The 20,635-nt window shown below is 36.5% G+C and overlaps 1 protein-coding gene across 2 annotated transcripts in view; it reads left to right on the top strand.

The window, feature by feature from the left end:
• The window catches only part of ATR (ATR serine/threonine kinase), a 42,680-nt gene that overhangs the window by 454 nt on the left and 21,591 nt on the right, over nt 1-20,635 (top strand). The window contains exons 2-23 of one of the 2 annotated variants that reach the window (XM_037406599.1): nt 578-669; nt 1,631-1,774; nt 2,343-3,232; nt 4,242-4,429; nt 5,668-5,862; nt 6,083-6,309; nt 7,136-7,288; nt 7,429-7,627; nt 8,221-8,480; nt 8,871-9,061; nt 9,168-9,268; nt 9,581-9,752; nt 10,393-10,560; nt 11,444-11,638; nt 11,993-12,178; nt 12,641-12,733; nt 14,776-14,906; nt 15,103-15,246; nt 16,460-16,553; nt 17,573-17,698; nt 19,216-19,422; nt 19,632-19,745. In XM_037406599.1, the coding sequence (XP_037262496.1) occupies nt 578-669; nt 1,631-1,774; nt 2,343-3,232; nt 4,242-4,429; nt 5,668-5,862; nt 6,083-6,309; nt 7,136-7,288; nt 7,429-7,627; nt 8,221-8,480; nt 8,871-9,061; nt 9,168-9,268; nt 9,581-9,752; nt 10,393-10,560; nt 11,444-11,638; nt 11,993-12,178; nt 12,641-12,733; nt 14,776-14,906; nt 15,103-15,246; nt 16,460-16,553; nt 17,573-17,698; nt 19,216-19,422; nt 19,632-19,745 (4,270 nt within the window). Of the gene's footprint in view, nt 1-577; nt 670-1,630; nt 1,775-2,342; nt 3,233-4,241; nt 4,440-5,667; nt 5,863-6,082; nt 6,310-7,135; nt 7,289-7,428; nt 7,628-8,220; nt 8,481-8,870; nt 9,062-9,167; nt 9,269-9,580; nt 9,753-10,392; nt 10,561-11,443; nt 11,639-11,992; nt 12,179-12,640; nt 12,734-14,775; nt 14,907-15,102; nt 15,247-16,459; nt 16,554-17,572; nt 17,699-19,215; nt 19,423-19,631; nt 19,746-20,635 lie in introns of those variants that run through there. The other variant, XM_037406600.1, reaches the window with a different exon arrangement.

The following is a 20,635-nucleotide window of genomic DNA, read 5'->3' as shown; positions in this document are numbered from 1 at the left end:
ATAATTAAACGACCTTGATAATATTTGGCTCTAAGGTTTTAATGGCAGCGTCAAGACTGCGGCTTTGTTTTGTGACAGGCAGCTAGCTGGTATGGAAGTACAACTGTATGTTGTTTGACCTGATGGGAGCTAGCTATCACCTTAGCCACCTAAGCAGTTCCTCTTGACACTTCTTACCCAGGGTATTGATAGCGAGTAGTTGAATAATCTTGATTAATTCCAAAAGTGAAACCGGTTCATAATTTTATTTTTTTCCTGCACCAACGCTGGTTTATTGCTTGGTAGTAGCATGTGGCTAAATCCCTTAGTCTGCCAGATGTGGATTTAATATAGATCAAACATAATTGTATAACCAAATGAAATGATGTTGCACAGAACTGTATTTCTGAAGAGTAAGGAGAAAGAGGCACAGGCAATACACTGGTCCCTAAAACACGAAATCGAGTTGTATTTATTTTTGAAGACTTCTGGAAGAAAAAAAAAATCGGTGTTTAACACTCTGTTGTTGAGATAACTTCAAATAATTATTTTATAATTTAAAATGGATAATATCAAAATAATGTACTTTTTATTTTAGTGCTACTCCAGCAGAATACAATACGGTTGTACAGAAACCAAGACAAATACTCTGCCAGTTCATTGACAGAATTCTTACAGATGTAAATGTTGGTAAGTATTATATCCCTAGCTTTTAAAATTATCTACTTTATGCTTTAAGCAATTCCTGCCATAAAAAGTGCTAAAACTTATTTCAATAGAGATTTAGTAGTTGAATACAATACCATTTATAACTTAGTTTTTAATAACTTCTGTGGTGAAGTGTTTTCTATCATGATAGGAAGTTAAATCGACAAAAAAAAGGGTGGAAATGCGGTGCATGGTTGAATTGATCAATTTAAATACCATACCCATGTTACTCTTAATTCTCTTATAGTGCTGAAATGGAGTCTATAAAAATAAAAACAAAAAGCTTATCTGCTTTAAATACTGCCTTTGCACATGTGTTGTATTTTATCATAACCATGTAACTTTTCTGGTTAATTACCATCTGAATCCAAGAGAGTTTCCTTCTTGTGCTAACTAACTGTTGGAATGTGGATGAATCTTATGTGATTTAGATACCTGTTTCAGTGGAGTGATAGAGTAGCACTAAATATGTTTAGTATTTTTCTCAACTTTCTGATTCAGTAAGCTGAACTTACCATTTAAAAACTTCTGTTTCTTGGAGATTTAGAACAATTCTTAGAAGTTTTTTTCTACCGAGTTCATAAACCTAGGTAAAATTGTGTGACTAAAAAATTAAAATGTCAACTATTTGCTAGTCTTCACTCATCAAACAGTTGGATATAATACTAATTAAACATTAACGCGTGTAGTGCTAATATTATTCAAGTTGAGTACTTAGTAGTTTTCTTCATACAGTTTGGCATTACACAGAGGGTTTATGGTATGCACAAAATCATCCTAATGGATTAATAAAGCGCACTCAATTGATAATTATACAGGTTTAATACCATATCATAGTATTTTATGTAAAAAAAATTCTTCTTTCTCTTTAGGTGCGAGCAAAGTTTGTGAAGTTTATTTATGGCAATGCTAATTCAGAAATGTGTCTCCTTTTTTTTTCAAGTTGCTTTGGAACTGATTAAGAAGTCAGATTCGCAGCCAAGTTCTGTAATGTTGCTTGATTTTATTCAACATATCATGAAATCTTCCCCACTTATGTTTGTAAATGTGGATGGAAATCAGGAGGAAACTGAATGCAGTTGCATTGGTGAGTTGTTGAAGCTTGATTTTTGTTCAGGTTTTACATTTTCTGACAATGGAATCATGCAAAAGAACAAAAATGGGAAAAAGGCAGATTCTTAAATTCAGCATTTATTTATGAATATTATGATAGGCTTTTAATACAGTGAATTGATTTGTACTTGTGATAACTGAAATTTATGAGGAAAGAGTTTGACTTTATTCATCACCATTACTTAGTGATATTGTCCAGTTCACACTGATGAGATATCCTGTATGCATACTCATTGCCTGAGGGTTTTTTTGGCAGAGGCAAATGACTGGAACTATGCTATGTAAAATGTTTGTCTTCCACCTCACCCTGCCCCGTGTGCATCCCCCCCTCTCCCCTTTTCCTCTTTTTTAATAAGAATAGCTGAAGAAAAGTCTCAGTGAAGGCTCTGTTTACTGAGCCTACATGCAGTATCTCAAGGAGTCCTCTTTTGTTTTACTAATGAGCAACCTGTGCTCAAGGAGGTGCTCATTAACAGGAGGTTTTGGTGTTTTTTTTTTATCTTAATAGTTTTGGGTTTGCTCTTTCTTTTTTATTGTCCTAGAATTCAGTAACTGGATCATAACAAGGCTTCTCCGAATTGCTGCAACTCCGAACTGCAACACATTGCACAAAAACATTTGTGATGTCATTTGCTCTTTACTTTTTCTGTTCAAGATTAAGAGTTGTTCCATTTTTGAAGTACTAACAAAAGACTTGCTACAGCTTTTCCAAGACTTAATCTTCTTGCATGAAAGAGATGTACAAAACCATCCCTGGGGAGATGGACTGGTCTGGCCAGTGACTGTAAAGAGATTTTCAAGCAGTGTGAGTGACGATGTGGGATATTTAAGATTGGTACCACTACAGCTGATGGGCATGCCCAATGTAGAATGTTTGGAAGTTATATTAATGTCTATTCTGACAGATATTGTTGCAGATGTGTTTTTTGTAAGACAAGATACTATTCTGTGGGGAATAGGCTGCTCGCTGTTAGAGTATGGCAGTCCAAAAGTTAAAACTTTGTCAGTGAAGTTTTTAGTAAAATTAATTCATTTAGGAGGACCACCAGAACAGCTGGCCAGTGTTTTCTTCACAGTCTTCTTTGGAATTCTACAGTCAGCAGTTGAAATGAATACTGATGAATTGGAACTCTTTGGAGAACCACTCTTACTGTTGGTGAGGACATTATTGCCTTTTGAAGCTGATTCTTACAAAAATTTTGAACCTGTCTACTTGAATATGCTACTAGAAAAGCTCTGTGCATTGTTTGAAGACGATGTGTTTAGGTGTCTTCAGTGTGAAAAGCTGAAAGCTGCTTTTTGCCATATACTGCAATATTTTCTGGAGTTTGTTCCAGTTGGCTATGAATCTGCCTTACAAGTAAGAAGAGTCTATGTCAGTACCATATGTGGAATTTTTGTGAATGTGCTTGGAACTCAGGAAGAACAAGAGGTAGGTTAATTTTAAAAACTCTATTTGTTACGTGCATAGATCCATGTATAAAAATCTACCTCTGTGCAAGGAAGAAAATCTAGGAAATACCATTTTTAGTTGCATAATTAGATTGATACTCCTGGTTTCTCAACTGTTTCACATATTTGTACAGGTCTGAATTCTTTCATTAGTTGGTTGTAGCTGGACCCTATGGTTTTTTAGATGTATTGAACTATTGAGAAGCGTAAGGGTCTGTCTGTAATCATAGTATAAAGTGGGGGTAAGGCACAGAGTACACTCATTCAAGGTCAACTTTACAAGTAATTTCACTTCATCTGAGCTGCTCTTTCTAACCATATTCATTTTGTTGTATTTGTTCGGTACAGGCACACAGAAATTTTGAAATAAAATGGAATCATAGAATAGTTTTGGCTGGAAGGGTCCTTTAAAGGTCATTGATCCACCCCACCTGCAATGAACAGGGACAACTTCAATTAGATCAGGTTGCTCAGAGTCCCATCCAACCTGACCTTGAATGTTTCCAGAGATGGGGTATCTGCCACCTCTCTGGGCAACCTGTTCCAGTGTGTCACCACCCTCATCGTAAAAAAAAAAAAAAAAAAAAAAAAAAAAAAAATTCTTCCTAATGTCCAATCTAAATCTACTTTTTCATTTAAAAGTACAATGAGGTGTTGATATGCTGAGTATTGCCCTTTACCCTATACAGCCATGTGCATATCATATTTATTGTCTCTTAAACTTAGCGTGTCTGTTTTGATGGCTTTGGTAGCAAGATATGGCAATAACTGGAGTACAGCTGTACAAGCTGCATTCTGTCTGATAGGAACACAGGAAACTTCATTGCTTATGAGAGTTTTTGTCTTGTAATTGAAGTTTTCAAACTGAAAGATTTTTAAGAACTTTGTTACTATAATTTGAGATTTCATATTTTAAGTCAGAAACAACATGTCTTTGAGAAGTAAGGCATAACATACATCATGGTACCTCTGTTGTTTGTCCATCCCAGTACCTAGTGAGTCCACTTTATACAGCATTAAAAACACAAACGGAAGAAATCTTTCAGGAGCTTCATCAGAACCAGCTAGATACATCTGATACTGATGGATGGAGCAGCAGCAGCGATGAAGTTCCAGAGAAAAGACGACGACTAAGCATAGCATCAAAGCATCCCAAGAAATCACCAACACCAGTAACGTATGACCCAGTAATGTATAACACTTACTGAGTAACTACCTTTATAGTAATTTGGCTAGTGAATAATAGGAAATGACAACTTTTTTGAAGCAATTACTTCATAAGAACCAGATTGAAAGATCTTCTGGGAGAAGATCTAAATTATATTTTGAAGGTTCATAATCTAGAGATGATTTTTAAGCCAAACTTTAATTAGAGACTATTTTTTAATACATTCGATGCAAATTGTTCTAATTTTTACACATAGAAAACTGAGAGAATATGTACTGAATGACAGAATCATGTATGTGGCTGCGCTGATGCTTTGGACATGTTTAAAGCAGGTCTAGTTAAGTCAGGTTGTTCTCAGATGAACGAAGCCAGTTTTTGGCCGCTGCTTGTGCTGTGCTTCAGCTCCATCATTATCTTGGACTTGTTCCAGAATGTTGATCTCTTTCTTGCATTTGGGCAGTCGAAACTGGCTCCAGCATGCTGTGCGCCACATGTGGGCTCATGATCAGCCTTCACTCTTGATAATTCAGCCTAGTATGTAGTTGACCTTCTTTGCAACAAGGTCACACTGCTTTTATATTTAAGTTTAACAGAAGTCCCCCAGCTCATTTTCTCCAAAGGTCAGGCAGCCCTCTGCCTGTTCTGTTGCACAGGGGGGGTTTTGTGCCAATTGCAGGACACGTCTTTATTGACCTTCATGAGGCTCTTGTCAGCCTAGTTTTCCGGCCATTTGAGGTCCTCGAAATAAGCAGCTCTCCTTTTCTCCACAGAGCTATCTGTCTCATAGTAGAAAGGAATCCAGTTAGGTCTGGCATGATTTGCCCTTGGTAAATACCTGCTGGCTGTTCCTCGCCACCTTCTTGTCCTTTATGTAGCTAGAAATGAGTTCAAGGAAGACTTTCCGTAACGTTCTCGGGGACTGATGTTAGTCTGGCAGGCTTATAGTTCCTTGAATCCTCTTTTTTGCCTTCCTTGAAAATGGGTGTAACGTTTGCCTTTTTATAGTCATCAGGAACCACCCTGGGATTGTAGTGTTTATAGCCTTTATAGCCTTTCAGATGTCTGATTTGCATCATACTTCACTTGAGTTAGTATCTTGTTCTCCCAAAGAGCATATTTAAGCTAAAGCTTCGTTTGGTATTTTCCTAATCTTGTATCCCACATGGATTAGCTCTGGTTTTGCTATGATGGTTTATCTTTTCTGGAAAAGTATGTATTGGAAAACAATTAATATGGTTAATTTACAGACTTAGTCCTGTAAACATGAAATTGAAGAGTGCTCTGTGGAATGCCATCACAAAGAAAGCTGCATCCTTAATACTTACCCTTGAGAAGGAAATTCTGACAGAGGATGTTCTTCAGACCATAGAAGGGATCGCTGTAATCCTGCGACTAGCTGCTTTGTGCATAGTTCATTTTTCTCCCCCAACAAATTCTACCAGGTAAAGGTACCAAGGTGAAACTGTGAGACCAATAGTTTCTTGGAACTGTTACTATAATTTCTGTAGATTACTTCAGTGCTTGTCCGTGTATCAGGACAAGTATTGGATAAGTCCTGTATGCTTCGAAGAACCACATTTTCATAATAACTTTGCTTACAAACAATACAGTATTAGATTTTTATAGTCTGTTGCATTGATCATGTGGTTTCTATTTTAACAGTATAGGTCATAAAGTAACTCATCCATGTAACGCTGACACATGTAAGAATACTCCGAGCTCCTCGGATTCAGTGGTGAATATACAGTTCATATGGATTTCCTCTGATTTTATCACAAGAGTATTGAAAACCTGTATAAACCTGTTAGAGGCTGCTACGCAGACTATGAACCTAGAACAAGTGATTGACAGAATAGTGAAAATCTTTGATGCTTTACTGTATGCACAAGGTGAGAAATCCTTTAAACTAGCATGTCTTTTATTGGATTTTTAAATTAGGAATGCATCTGACTAAATTAGTCTGTTGTGGAAGAGGTACTCAAATTACAGATCTTGTGCTGGAACTCCAATTCCTGTACAAAAAAAGTCACACTAAAAAACAAAGAGTGCTCCTCTCTGTTCAGAGAGCTTCTTTTGCATTCCTTTTTGAATGTATTTTACTAGTGTTTGCCTGTACTTCTGTAGATTTTTATCCAAACAAGGGACTACATAGGGATAGTTAATATGCCTAAGAAAGAAGGAACTTTTAGCAGCTTTCTTCTTAAAATACACAGAGGCAGCATGCTTTACTATCTCAGTTTCACTAAAAGATTTCAAGGCTTCTGACCAGCTTCAGCAAATGTGGCACATAGGAAGTGTACCAAAAATATTAAGTACTTGCATGTTTTTTTTAAAAGTAGCTAGTATGATGGAGGACAGACTCTACTAAGACTAAAGCATTATGAGTTCAGCTTACTACCCATCCCAAAGTCCACCTGAGAGTATTTGTACAAATCCTGAGATCCCAAAGTTGTATTCATTCTGCTGCTCATGTATGAAATGTTGTCAACTGTTTAATTAAATTTTTAGATTATTTTGATGTGGCACTACGTCATATATTATATGTCTAAAATGTAGGATATCAACATGTGGGAACAGTGATACTAATCTATGTTGATAGAAAAAAATAACATTTTGTAACAAATTAAGAACATAAAATGTGCACCTGTTTTATAAACTATACAGAGTTGGACAAGTATCAGGGGGGTTTGTTGCTTTATTTTTTTTCACTTCTAGTGAAAATTCCACTAAGTGATGAGATTCTTGGTAACTTATGTGGATTGCTGTCTCTGCCCTGGATTTACAGCCATCCTGATGATTCTTTTCTTAAGTCATCTGCTTTTGGGTTCGATCCTCTAATTTTGAGTCAAAAAACTGCACAGTGTTTCTGTAAGTATTTTAAAATATATAACCCTAATGTTTCTCTGGAATGGTTCTTCTAAAGTAAAATTATTTTCTTTTTCCTCTTATGGTGATATTAAAAGTTTAGATCAAATAACTATTTGCTTAATTTTGGTTTTTCTCTTTAGCACCCCAAACTCAGTCACACTGTGTGCTCCTTCTGTCTCTCTTCCCAAAAAACATCTGTCTGGATTGGAGAAAATCCATTTACCATTGGGCACTACAAAGTCCCCATGAAGTAATTCGGGCTACTTGCATTAAAGGATTCTCTCTCCTGCTTCACCCACCAAGTGTGCAGTCCTGCAGCGTGATTCCTGAAGCTCTTTTGTATGTATTAATGCTGCTTTTCTGTCTCTGTGCAAGAAGAAAAAATAACAAATATGAAATGTATAAGTGCAAAAATAAATATTTATTTCTATTTCATCCAGAATTTGCTAGCTCTCAATTTCAGAAATTGTAAGATATCAACAGGATAGGTGTAAGTGATGATGTCTGTATGATGGAATAGTGTTCACTTCCCATGTCAGTATGCAAATTACTTGGCTAGTTGAAGACCCCAATTTGAATGAAGGAGGGGAAAGGTGATATCTTTGTTAAATATACGTGAGACTTGTCTGTATATCTCTTAAAATCTTTCCAATTTCCCTGCCTTCTGTAATATACAGCTTGGTGTGTTCTGTCCTATTGTGTCTGGTCTTCAGTTTCTTTAATATGACAGACTCACTGTGCTCAGTGCTTCTTCAGACATTTAATAGAACTTGAGGGTAATCTGGAAAGAAAAAAAGAGAATTTAATTTAGTCAGGTGGATCCTTAAATTGTCCTAATAGTACTTCTGGTATAGAGAATTCAGGCAATGTAGAAATACAGATTTCTAGGTAAATGATCTATTAAAATGGTTTTGGTTTTGTTTCCATTTCAGAAATCAAATTAAGGATAAGTCTGAGCTAGTCAAGGAGGCTTGTGCTACTATAGTTGGGAAATTGTCTTGCTGTCTTTCTGGCACGTTCAGTGTACGACCTTCCTTAGTGGACTCTGCTATTAAGGATGTTACTTCTGGTATTTTATGTAGTAGCCTTACTGTGACTCCTACTCATGAAACAACTTGTTCCGTGCAAGCCCGTGTTTTCAAGCCATTTCTTACTCTCCTCGATAGCAAAGTATCCAGTTCAGTAAAGTTAGGTGGGTGACTTTACCTTTAACATTTTGCACTTCTATGTGAGGTACTAAGTCACTGCTACTATACTTTTCTGCATTCCTCTTTTTCTTTTTTTAATAGCTATAATGGTGCTTGAAGTGTTGTATTTCTGTTGATATCACCGCTTATCTTTGGAGTAGTCATTAATATTATTTTTAAACTACCATGGCTCAATTTTGTTCTATGGCTATATATAGAAACATAATACTTGATAAAATGTGAATCTTAAATAGTGTGCCTGGTTTGACAATACTTACTCTTCCGATTAACAAAAAATACAGTGTGCTTTATGGCTTACTTGCATCACTGTTTTGTGCACTTCAATAGATTTTTACAAAACATTAAAAATACTTTTTCCTTTCCTCGCCACCCAGCATTTATAGATAATATACCTCATCTTTGCAAACATCTGGATTTTAACACTGATGAGTCCAGTGTGAAGGTTCTTGTTGGGTCTTTATTAAATCTAATGGAAGATCCAGACAAAGCTGTCAGAGTGGCTTTCAGTGAGTGCATAAAGAACATACTAGAATCCTTAGACTCTGAAGAAGGATTCATAAAAGAGGTGAGTTTTTACTTGTTTTCTGTTGTTTTTCCTAACTTAACTATGGGTTTTTTTCACTAATGTCAAATGCTCTAAATTTTTTTTGGTTTTTTTTCCTATGTTCCAGCTGTTAGTTTCAAGAATGAAAGAAGCCTATACAAATGCCAAAATATCAAGAAATAATGAGCTTAAAGATACCTTGATTCTCACAACAGGAGATATTGGAAGGTATTTTTGTTAGTACAGTGAAAATTGCAATGTCAGTTTGTGATGCAAAGTAACCTTTTGTTCAGGTGTAAATGTGAGTAAATTACTTATTTCAAGGTCAGCCGTGGTCCAGAGACCTTTGCAACTGTTCCATGCTGTTGATTCGTATGGAACATTCTTCATTTTCTTTTGCCCTGTCATAGGAATAGATAAGCCATGCAAATAGAATGATGAGTCATTTTGCATTATGGTATCGTATATTCTGAAGTAGTGTTATTAATGCAGTGATTCTTTTCTCCTTTGTAATTCTTTTTCTTCTGCTTATTTTGTAAGGGCATCAAAAGGAGATTTGGTACCATTTGCCCTCTTGCATTTGTTACACTGTTTGTTGTCCAAGTCAGCTTCTGTGGCTGGAGCAGCATACACAGAAATTCGATCCCTGGCAGCAGCAAAGTCCATAAAACTGCAAGCATTTTTCAGTCAGTACAAGAAGCCTATCTGTCAGGTAAAAAGAGTTGATGGTTCTTTTTGTGTGTTTTGAAAATGATGTTAAAATTACAGTATTTTACAAGGTGAAATCTCATTGGACAAGAAAGAGATGATTTAAAAAACCCACAACCCACAAACATTCAGGAAGGATGGGAAGTCTTTGACTTTTTCATGATCTGCTCCCCTCAACAGTATTGCTTTTCTCTCTTATTCCCTAGATGCTGTTATTCTGAAATAAAGGAACTCTATATATAGTTTCTTGCATTGTATGGAACCTTTGCCACAAGAAGCTATGATTTTAAATTGGAATTGAAGTCAATGTACCACAGGCATAAGACTGATGTGATTGATTTGGTTTTTCTCTTACACCCTTTATCTAAGGACAGGAGCTCCGGTTAGAAGAAAATTATCAAAAGCAAACTTTTCTAATTTTGAATACTTTTTTAATAATGCAATGTCTGAATCCAGGGTTGTGAAATTAAATGTGGTTATTAAGTAAATGATAATCCAGTTCTGTTGCAAAGTAATAATCATAAATCTATGCAACGAATGAGAAGGAAAAACAGATGCATAGAATGAGGAGCAAAACTTTGTGTTTATTTTTAGGGAATGAAAAAGGGGAAAGTAATACTAAGTACATATTTCTTCATGCTTAGTTTCTAGTAGAATCCCTGCACTCCAGCCAGATGGCAGTATTAAGTGCTCCATGCCAGGGTAATGAGCTACAGAATCAAACAGCTGCTCACCAAAGAGAAATGGCTCTGGACATGTTATCTGAGATCGCCAGTGTATTTGATTTTCCAGATCTAAATCGCTTTCTCTCAGTAAGTTGGTCAGTCCGTTTTACTTTTGACTGTGTGCGTGTTTGCATGCTTGTGGATTTCTATTTTAGTCCACAAATTTTCAGTGAATGTCATGAAACTGAATCTTTTCTCTAGTTGCTCTTTGTTATAGTATAGAATACTCTGGGATTGCTGCAACTGGGAGCTCAAATGCAGAGGGACAGTTTTATCAAGGAGTTACAGCAGCGGCCACAGTGCTAATTCATGTATGACATGATGAAGTAACTAAGGCCTGGAGTGTTCATAGCGCATATTGATATTAATGATGTAGTGCCCTTGGAGGAATTATCTGTAAGGTGTGATTTTGTGCATGGTGTGTACTTTCTTGCTTCAAATGAAGAAAGCTATTGTTCGGTGGATAGATCTCTTCCTGATCTGGTTAGATATCTGTCAGTCTTGAAGCCTAAGTAGCTTCTTATTCATACTCACATTTTGCTTGTTGGTAGATGGGAAGTGCACAACCATTAAGTAAGCTGTGTTCTAGTTGACTGGTAGGTTGGGGGAGTGGTGTTGAGTCTGGGTCTGGTTTTTTTGTGTTGCGGATTTTTTGTAGGGTTTTGGTTTTTTTTTCTCAAGATCTCTTTCTGTGGAGAATCTGTATAGACAGAAAAAATGCTAGCCCACTTTTGTTTGCATGCTTCTCAGTATGGATTAGGTGAAGCACCTCCTTAAGTAATTTATTTTATCTGCATTTTTCCTGGGTATTTCCATCTTAAAGTTGTTCTTTATTCATACCTGTGGTCATACGTATGACCAGAGATGTGTAATGTTGTACTGACAGAAATGGAACAAAGCCAAACCCTGGGGTTTGGGAGGGTTTTTTTGTTTGCCTGTTTTTTCTATTGTGTTGTTCTTAATTTACCAGCGGACCCTACAAGTTTTGCTTCCAGACCTTGCAGCCAAGGCTAGTCCTGCAGCCTCCACACTTATTCGGACCATAGCAAAACAGCTGAATGTAAACCGAAGAGAGATTTTAATCAATAACTTCAAATACATCTTCTCTCATTTGGTCTGTTCCTGCTCCAAGGATGAGCTTGAGAGGGCGCTTCATTACCTTAAGGTAAATTGGCATTTGCTCTATTATATGTGCAGATTAGGAGCAACAATTAATGTATAGCAGGCTTTCTGCTTTATTAAAGTTAAGATATTGCAAAGTATAGGTGGGGAAATTGTGTATGCAGAAGTTTTGTTGTTCTTGTCATTCATAATCTGTTCTGTTGGCTCTGAAGAACTGTTGTAAGATATTTTGTGAACTTTAAAACTAAAAAATTTGTTTATCTAACACTGAGCTGACTAGAAGCTTTCTTTGATTTCTATGGTAAATCAACCAGAGTCAAATGCCTTCTGTTTCTCAGCGTGCTAGTTTCATTATGATGAAATGAAGACTTGGTTTCTGTTTGCTATTTGATTATAGAATGAGACCGAAATAGAACTGGGCAGCTTGCTTAGACAGGACTACCAGGGGCTGCATAATGAATTATTGCTGCGTATAGGAGAGCACTATCAACAAGTCTTCAATGGTTTGTCAATATTGGCTACATTTGCATCTCATGATGATCCTTATCAGGGACCTAGAGAAATAACATCACCTGAACAAATGGTAAGGACATAAAAATATTCATGTTCAGTTCTGTTCAGTGATATTTTTTTTCTCCAGTCTGAGAGTGAAGACAATTTGGTATTCTCTGAACATCACTTATTTGGTGGGGAAAACGAAGTGGAGGAAAGGCTGGCATTTCATATTACGTGTTCCTGTAACGGAGTTACATACCCAATATGCATAAAAAACCAAAACAAAAAACCCACTACAAACAAACAAACAAAGAAGACGCACAAATGCCAAAACCCTACCAAAGCAAAAACCCTATAGTCTAATAGGAATGTCTTTCATTAGTGCTGATACTTCATAAGGAGCAGTGTATGTATTTGGGATTCTTCTCATTTGTCTTTCCGAATTAGCATTTCATAGTTGCTTTGTAATTTCTTATAGCTTAGGAATATGTTAATAGTAAGATTGCTTGGAGTTTTTACTTTTCTTTTTTTTTTTCTTTTTCCTCCACAGGCTGATTATCTGCAACCTAAATTGCTTGGTATCTTGGCATTTTTTAACATGCAGTTACTGAGTTCCAGTGTTGGCATTGAGGACAAAAAAATGGTGCATAAACTTGATTATCTTTGTCTTAATATTCAAAATTAAGGGCTACTTTAATACTCCAGACTTATTTATGTGATTGTGCAGTTGTCATTGAAGTCTCAAAGGTACTAAGGCTCTGATGCGATGCTTGAAAACTGCTGGTCTCACTGTGGGTAGGACTTCTGTGTAAGCTCAAAATTTTATTTTGTTTCTTTCATGTTTCATTTCAGGTAGTTATATATTTCAGTTAGTTAGACATGGTACATCTAACAAGTCAGTCAATCAGTAATTATAGAGGAGGAATCCATGTGTGTGTTTTATATGTGTGAAAGAAATGAAGTGTAGGATGAGGGAATCTGGAGAAAACTGGAGTTACTGCAGGGAACAGTTACAAGGGCACCAAAGGGCAAAGCTAAAGAAAAAAAACATGCAAATCCAAGAGAAACAGCTTTATTTGTTTTGCTTCTCACAAAACAGCTCCTTTGAGTTTTACAGTAGAGACCATTTAGAGAAATTGAAGCTCACAACTTGAGACAGAGTCTGAAAATTCTGCTTTGCTGAGACAGTTTTTTTTTAACCACAAGACAGGCCTTTTAGCCACCTCACAGAGGCAGTGCAGATTTCTGTAGGGAATTTTTCAATGGTAGAATATATATAACCTTTACATTGACAGACTACATTTTGTCTGGTGTTCCTTCAAGCTTTTTGCTTCTCAGATATTCACATTGGAATGATCTCGTTTTCATAGCCTCTTATTTTTATGCTTTCTGCATTTCTTCATTTGTATAGTATTTCTTCTGCTGCACTTGGTGTTGTTTCTACCTTTTCTTGCTTTTTTTGTTCTTGGTGAGTTTCCCCTTCCATGACCTTTCCTTAAGCTCAAGTTTCTTTCTCTGTTACTGATTTGTTATGCTGGATGTTGTACTACCTTATTTGGTACAGTGTTACTGTGGCTGAAATATCTCCTGATTTTTCTGTGTCTCAGTATTTCTCTTCTGTCCTTCTTCAGTCTCATTGACAACTGAGCTATTACCTGTTCCATGAAGCTTACCTATCACTTCTGCCAGAAGTTGTATGTCAATTCTGTTGTTGGTGTTTTGTTGTGGTTTTTTTTTAAACATGTTTGTTTTCTCTGTATTTCCAAACCCCACTCTTTTCAGCTTCTAAAACTTTGGACATATAGTCAATTATCCTATAACGGGATTCTATAACTAATGGTATCCTTTGGTGTTACTCCTCATCAATCTATCAACAGCCTAAATAACAACTTTTTGTTACAACACTGTCAGTACAGAGTCCCTTTCATTCTCTTCTCTAACCTCCCAATTGTTTATTGAAACATCAGACCGCATTTGATGTCTTATAGAGTATGGTTTCTTAAGCCAACTGTCCTGGTTTAAGCTGAGATAAAGTTAATTTTCTTCTTAGTAGCTGTTGCAGTGCTCTGTTCTGGATTTGGTGTGAGAATAGTGTTGATAAATGTTCTTAGTTGTTGCTAGGTAATGTTTATATTAAATCAAGGACTTTTCAGTTTCTCAGGCCTTGCTGGGGAGGAGGCTGGAGAGGAATAGGAAATTGGGAGGGGACACAGACAGGACAGCTGGCCTGAACTAGCCAAAGGGATATCCCACACCTTAGAACATGCTGCTCAGTATATAAACAGGAGGAGTTGGCTGGGGCCGGCGAACTGCAGCTCAGGGAGTGGCTGGGCATCAGTCAGTGGGTGGTGAGCAACTGTACTGTGCATCTCTTGTCTTCTTTTCTCCCTTCGCTTTGGATTTTGCTTCTCTCCCCTTCTCCCTCCTTTTCATAATAGTAGTTGTTATCATTATTACTTGTTTTATTTCAGTTGTTAATTTGTTCTTATTTCAAGACTTGACTTTACATTCCCTCCTGATTCTCCTTGCCATCCCTGTGGCAAGGGGTGAGTGAGTGGCTGCATGGTACTTTATCAGCTGGGGCTAAATCACGACACTGAGGTAGCCTGGTTTTATTAGAAAATATGGCTTGTCTATGTTTTACTGAGTCTCTTAATACACTAAAATGAATTTCTCTATGTCTAGGCCTTGAACAGTCTTATGTCTTTAATGAAGCTCATGGGTCCCAAACACATCAGTTCAGTAAGAGTGAAGATGATGACTACGCTGCGAACAGCTCTAAGATACAAGGACGACTTTCCAGAACTGTGTTGCAGGTGAACTGATAGTGTGCCCAGTGACATGCCATTTGTGTCCTTGAATACACTGTTTTGTTTTGTTCTAGACAGTAATCTAAACCATAGAGCTGAAGTAACTTTAAAATGCTTCTCACCTAAATGACTCACCTAAAACATCTTTATGCAGAGAAAAACATCATTGATTACTGTTGTTTTGTTGTCTTTTCTTGTTTAGAGCCTGGGATTGTTTTGTTCGAAGTCTGGACCATTCATACCTTGGCTCCTTGCTTAGTCATGTGATAGTAGTGTTATTGCCCCTAATACATATCCAGCCAAGGGAAACTACAGCAGTATTTTACTTTCTCATAGTTGAGAACAGGTACCGTACAAAATATTTACAGTTATGTTGATTAAATTCTGCAATACAAATGGGGATGATGCTTAATTAAAGTTGTCCAGCACTGAGATGAGAAAAATTGTTTTTCTGCAAAATTGTGTGTGTTCTATAAAAGTCCCACTTCTCTAAATTACAATGAGATTGTGAACTTTTACAAATAATAGCCTCATCTGAAAAGGTGTTTTTATTTTGTCCTTTAAAAATACATGATGATATGGCCAACTTACAACTCGTTCAGACACTGATCCTTGCCAGGTTTTCTGATTCCGTGTTGTTTTGTGCTGGTACAGAAGCAGACTTCCCTCTACAGGGCACACAGCGAGGATAACAATGATTGTTAACGTTTACTGTAAGCTAGAGAGAAGTGTACAGGATTGGAAATAGGAAATTAGTTACTTATTTGTTTCCTTCAATAATTAGTTATACTTAAGTGCACAGAATTTAATGTTGAGTAAGATTTCATACAGCCTCCTCACAAGTGCTTGCACCAACTGAAAATAAAACCAGTCTAATGCAAAAGACTTAAATTTTTGTGACACTTTTTCACAACAGTGTTGAGCCTTAATTCTTTTTATTTTATTTTTTTTTAGCTTAAAATTATGATTTGGGTTTTTTTTTTTAGGAATGATGATAGTTTTTATCTTGATTACTTTTGTTGGGTTGTCATTTTTCTTGCACTCTATCATGCCAACAGTATTCAAAATAAAAGGCGACAGCAGGAGTAATAAGGCTCTTGTAGAAGCCCATATCAGCAAAACTGAAAGAGATTCCTTCATGTTAGGAACACAGAATTCTTTTTTTTGGTTGTGTTTCCTTTTCTTATGAGGAAAACTGGAACAGGATTCACATCAAATAGGATTATGCTCACCCTTTGGCCAGTGTCCAAAATAAGAGCAGCCAGTCCTGGTAGAGATGAATGGCAACTTTGAAACCTTTGGAAAGAACTGTCTTTGGAAGAGAAAGTAATTTAAAGCGTAGAGGAGGAATACCTGTGGCTTAGTCAAGTAACAAGAGAAACAAATTGTTTAATATTTATACTTAGATAAAAATCCATGGAATTTACTTTTTTGTTTTTCAAGCCTTTGTTGTTCCTGTCATTACATTTCATTGCTTTCTGTTGATGGGTTTTTAAGGTTTTCCCGATCCAACTAATGTTTGCTATGTTCTTTGCAATGTTTTTTTTGCTAACTATTAGGGATGCAGTGCGAGACTTTTTACATGAAATATATTTTCTGCCTGACCTTCCGGAATTAAAAGAAATTCAGGTCGTCCTTCAGGAATACAGAAAGGTACAGCTGCTTTTATTTATTTTTTTATTTTTAATGTGTCAAATGAATTAATGACAGATGAAGAAAATGTGTAGTTTACTGTTAAGTGGAAATAGTACTTCTCTGCTTCCACAACAAAACAGAATTTGTGTATTGCAGGAATACTTTGAAGCAGGTTCTGATTTTTCTTTAGGAGTGAAATACGCTCATGTTCAACATGCTTGTTTATGTAGCATCTCTTAAACACTTTTCAACTTTTTCAGACTAAAGATATTATGAAAATCAGCAGTATAAGCTATGGCAATGATTGTGTTACAAGAGAAACTATTTTAATTTGATCCCCCTTCCATATTCTCTTTAAAGCTAACAAAATTTGTCTATTTTCAGGAGTACTCTGTTGTAGAGGAATGAAGGCAGTGGGTTGATCAGCATTGATAACATGCAGCTGTGGCCTTGCCTCCAAGGCAGTGGGTTGATTGACATGGGCAATGTGCAGCTGTAGCTCGTTCCTGCTAAGTGGTTAAGTAGCCCTGAGGATGGTGGGAGAGGGGGTCAGATGGAGGAGGAGCAGTATGGTCTGATCTCTGGAGGAGGGAGATACAGCACAGTCAGTAGAATCTGACCAATAGTAAAGCCTTGTTGCAGCCGACTAGTTTGATTGTGCTGCAACACTCCGTGGTCTATTTCTTTTGCTTGCTGTCAGAATGGTTAGGTAATAGATGGGAAGTAGCAATTATGTAGTGGGAGTGAGGTAACAAAAGTAAAAATTAATTTGATTTTCAGATAATGAGGTACTCTAAACAGCTTATTCTGATTTAATTACTTTTGTTTATGCAATCATTATACTTGCACAGAGGTGTAAATATAGCCACTTTTTGAAGAAAACATTTTAAGAAACAATGAGTCTGTGGTCTATGGATGTAGGTGAGAATGTAGGCAGAAAGGTAGTTGTTTGTGCTTGTTCTCACTTGTGTTGAGATGTTGCTTAGCTGTGTTCTTGTTATGCTTAACTTGAACTTCTAATGTCACGTCTTGTTCAGGAATCCTCCAAAAGCACCGACTTGCAGACAACACTGCAGCTGTCTATGAGGGCTATTCAGCATGAGAACGTGGATGTTCGTATTCATGCACTTACCAACCTGAAAGAAACATTATATAGAAATCAGGTATAGAAAACTGCCTTCAGTAGAAATAAAAATAAATCAGTCACATCTGGACCAACAATATAAAAATCATCACTGTTACTGGATATTAACATGAACTGTGGTATTCTCCTCAAATTATTAAGCTAGCTGTTTCTTAATGTAATGGGGAGTAGGGGTTCTTTTTCATCATGTCTCCTTGCGAGAGGACTCTCAAATCCTCCAAATCTGTGGGATGTACCACTAGCCTTGCTGAATCAACATTTCTTATCTTTTCTTCAACTCTGAGGAAAGATATGTCTTAAGAAGTCCATTTCAGCAATCTATTGTGTGGGCTTGTTCTCTGTTAGAACATGTATGGCTTTTGCATCAGGAGACTAATACATTAAAGGCTGCTTTTTTGTGTGTGTGAGTGTAATATCTGAAAGAATTAAGATGTGTGTGACCACCTCACACCTTTAATATTTTTTTCCTCTTCCGTCTTTGCCTTATACCCTCAATAATTTGAATTAATTGATTATACTAAAATAACTTTTATAGCCATATGTAAGTTGAAGATACTGCTTCACAAATCTGTGTGTTTATATGCCCAGAGAGGTGTATGTGACTTAATTTAATAAATAAATCAATAAACAAATCTATGCCCTTAATAGCTATACAATTGTGGGACACTCTTTTCAGTCAGAAATTTAAAAAAATCCTAGCTTAAGAACAAACAATCGTTATGTATGTATATTCCTGGCCAATGAGTAATTCTTGCAGCTCAGGTCAGCAAAATCTTGCCATGTCTTTCTTAGAAGTCCATAAAAATAATTGAGGCAAATCAAACTTAATTAGTTCCACAGCTTGTAAAACTATTTGCTCTGTTATGTTTGCTGTGGTTTCAGTTTTCATTAAACGTAACGATTGCAAACTTCATCACATTATTAAGAGAAATTTTTTTCTGTGTTTGGACTAAATGTGGAACTGGAGAATAAAAGCTGGGCCAAAATGAAGGGTCATCCAGTTAAAATGATGGGCATTGATCAAAGGACTTGAAACCCTGGGCTTTGTAGGACTTGAGAGTGAAGAAATGGCCCACAAAAAGGAGATAATAAAGATACAAATGGCAGCAAACTCGGAAGGTATGACAACAGCTGCATGAAAGAAATTGAGAGGAAGTATCAGAACACATGAAGAAAAGTCACAGATAAGTGAAAAAGATGATGTAGAAGAGAGGTTTTTCTTGGTAAGACAAGGAAGGAAAATAAAGTTAGTAGAGAGGTGCATGGTAATGAAATACAGTATTTGCCATGACAGCATTATTAATTGACTTCCAATTCCCTCATTCTTACTCATTTGTTTAGTTCTTCCTAGGATCGTGAGCAATAATATGGCAATGGGCTATAGTTACAAATTGACAGTATTTGACTCGCTAACCTAAAGTCAAGGGTAAATGAAATACAGAGTTAAAGAGTGAGTTACAGATGAAAAATATCTGAGACTGTTATTCTACAACCATGAGTTTATAGTAAACTCATCTTTATTTTTCAACCTCCTAGGAAAAATTGATAAAGTATGTAACAGACAGCGAAACTGTGGAGCCAGTCATCTCCCAGTTGGTAACTGTACTTCTTATCGGCTGCCAGGATGCAAATTCTCAAGCCCGACTACTTTGTGGAGAATGTTTAGGTGAACTGGGAGCCATAGATCCTGGCAGGCTCGACTTCTCAACAAGCGAAACTCAAGGAAAGCATTTTACGTTTGTGGTAAGAAGTATTGCTGTAGTATTGTGCTTAGCATTAAGGGGTTTTTAAAAGTACTTGGGGAGTAGGGAACCTCAATTTTAGGCTGTGGGAATCTACACTTGCTTTCTTACATAAACCAGTTTAGAGTTAGGCTTCAAAGTGTTATTCATAGATTAAAGACGGAGCGATTACTCTGTTTTAATAACACTGGCATTCTGTTTGTGATGGAGGCTGGTGTGGAGGATCCAAATTTTGCCTATGGATTATTAATGGAACTGACCAGAGCGTTCCTTGCTTATGCTGATAATGTTCGGGCTCAGGATTCTGCAGCATATGCAATTCAGGTAAGATATGTGGTTAGATCCTATTTTTTCTTCACAAATGATTTCCTATCACACTGAACTTAGAATTATGCAATATAAAAGTACATTTCAAAGTACGTGTTTAAGTATTTGAAACTTTTCTTGTAGAGCTTTAAATTGCAAGGTAGAAGGTTATTCAGAGTAGTGATTTTTTTATTTTTTAAACTCTTTAGTGCTCACTTAGAATTCTGGGGAATTGTCAAATAAAAGAAGATTTGTTTGCTTTTGTGTCATGATATTTTAGGAGAGATCTGATGTTTCAGAGGTAACTAACAGTCCAAACATAGTGATTCATGTAGGAATCCTGATGCTTTCTTAGAAATGGTGCAGGTTCCATAGGCAGAAATGAAAAGCAGTAAATAGTCCTAAGAGGATTATTATGCTTATGCTTATAAGAAGTAACTGAAAGGGAGCCTACTATTCTTTTCAGTGGTTTGGCAACTCCAAACTGATTTGGTCATTGGTTTTTTGGTGTTTGGGTTTTTTCTTGGATTTTTGTTGTTACTCAATATCTTTGTGAAAACTTCAGGAGAATTCTTTGCTCCAAGAGAAAATAAGGGGCCCCTTGTAGTCAGTGGAATAAGAAGATTTCATTAGCTTATGCATAAGGAGGAATCAAACTAACTTCTAGTCCTTGTTTATTGGCAGGTGTGAAGAATAAGAGATAACATGGTCCAAACACCAGCTTGGAGAATCTAGAGAATCAATAGTTAGTTGAAATCAGCACTGCCTAGTAATAGGGGATTAACAGTATTGGATTAAATTTTTGCAGTTATAATTTCTGAATTAAGCATTCTGTAACTTCTGTCTCATTGCTTCTGTATGTACGCCAGTTTTCATTACTGCTGTGGTCATGAAATATTTTCAGTGCT

The sequence above is a fragment of the Falco rusticolus genome, chromosome 13, assembly GCF_015220075.1.
Source record: "Falco rusticolus isolate bFalRus1 chromosome 13, bFalRus1.pri, whole genome shotgun sequence".
In the NCBI taxonomy this organism is placed as follows: domain Eukaryota; kingdom Metazoa; phylum Chordata; class Aves; order Falconiformes; family Falconidae; genus Falco; species Falco rusticolus.
The sequence above is the reverse complement of the archived record's forward strand: the minus strand, read 5'-3'. Positions and strand labels throughout refer to the sequence as shown.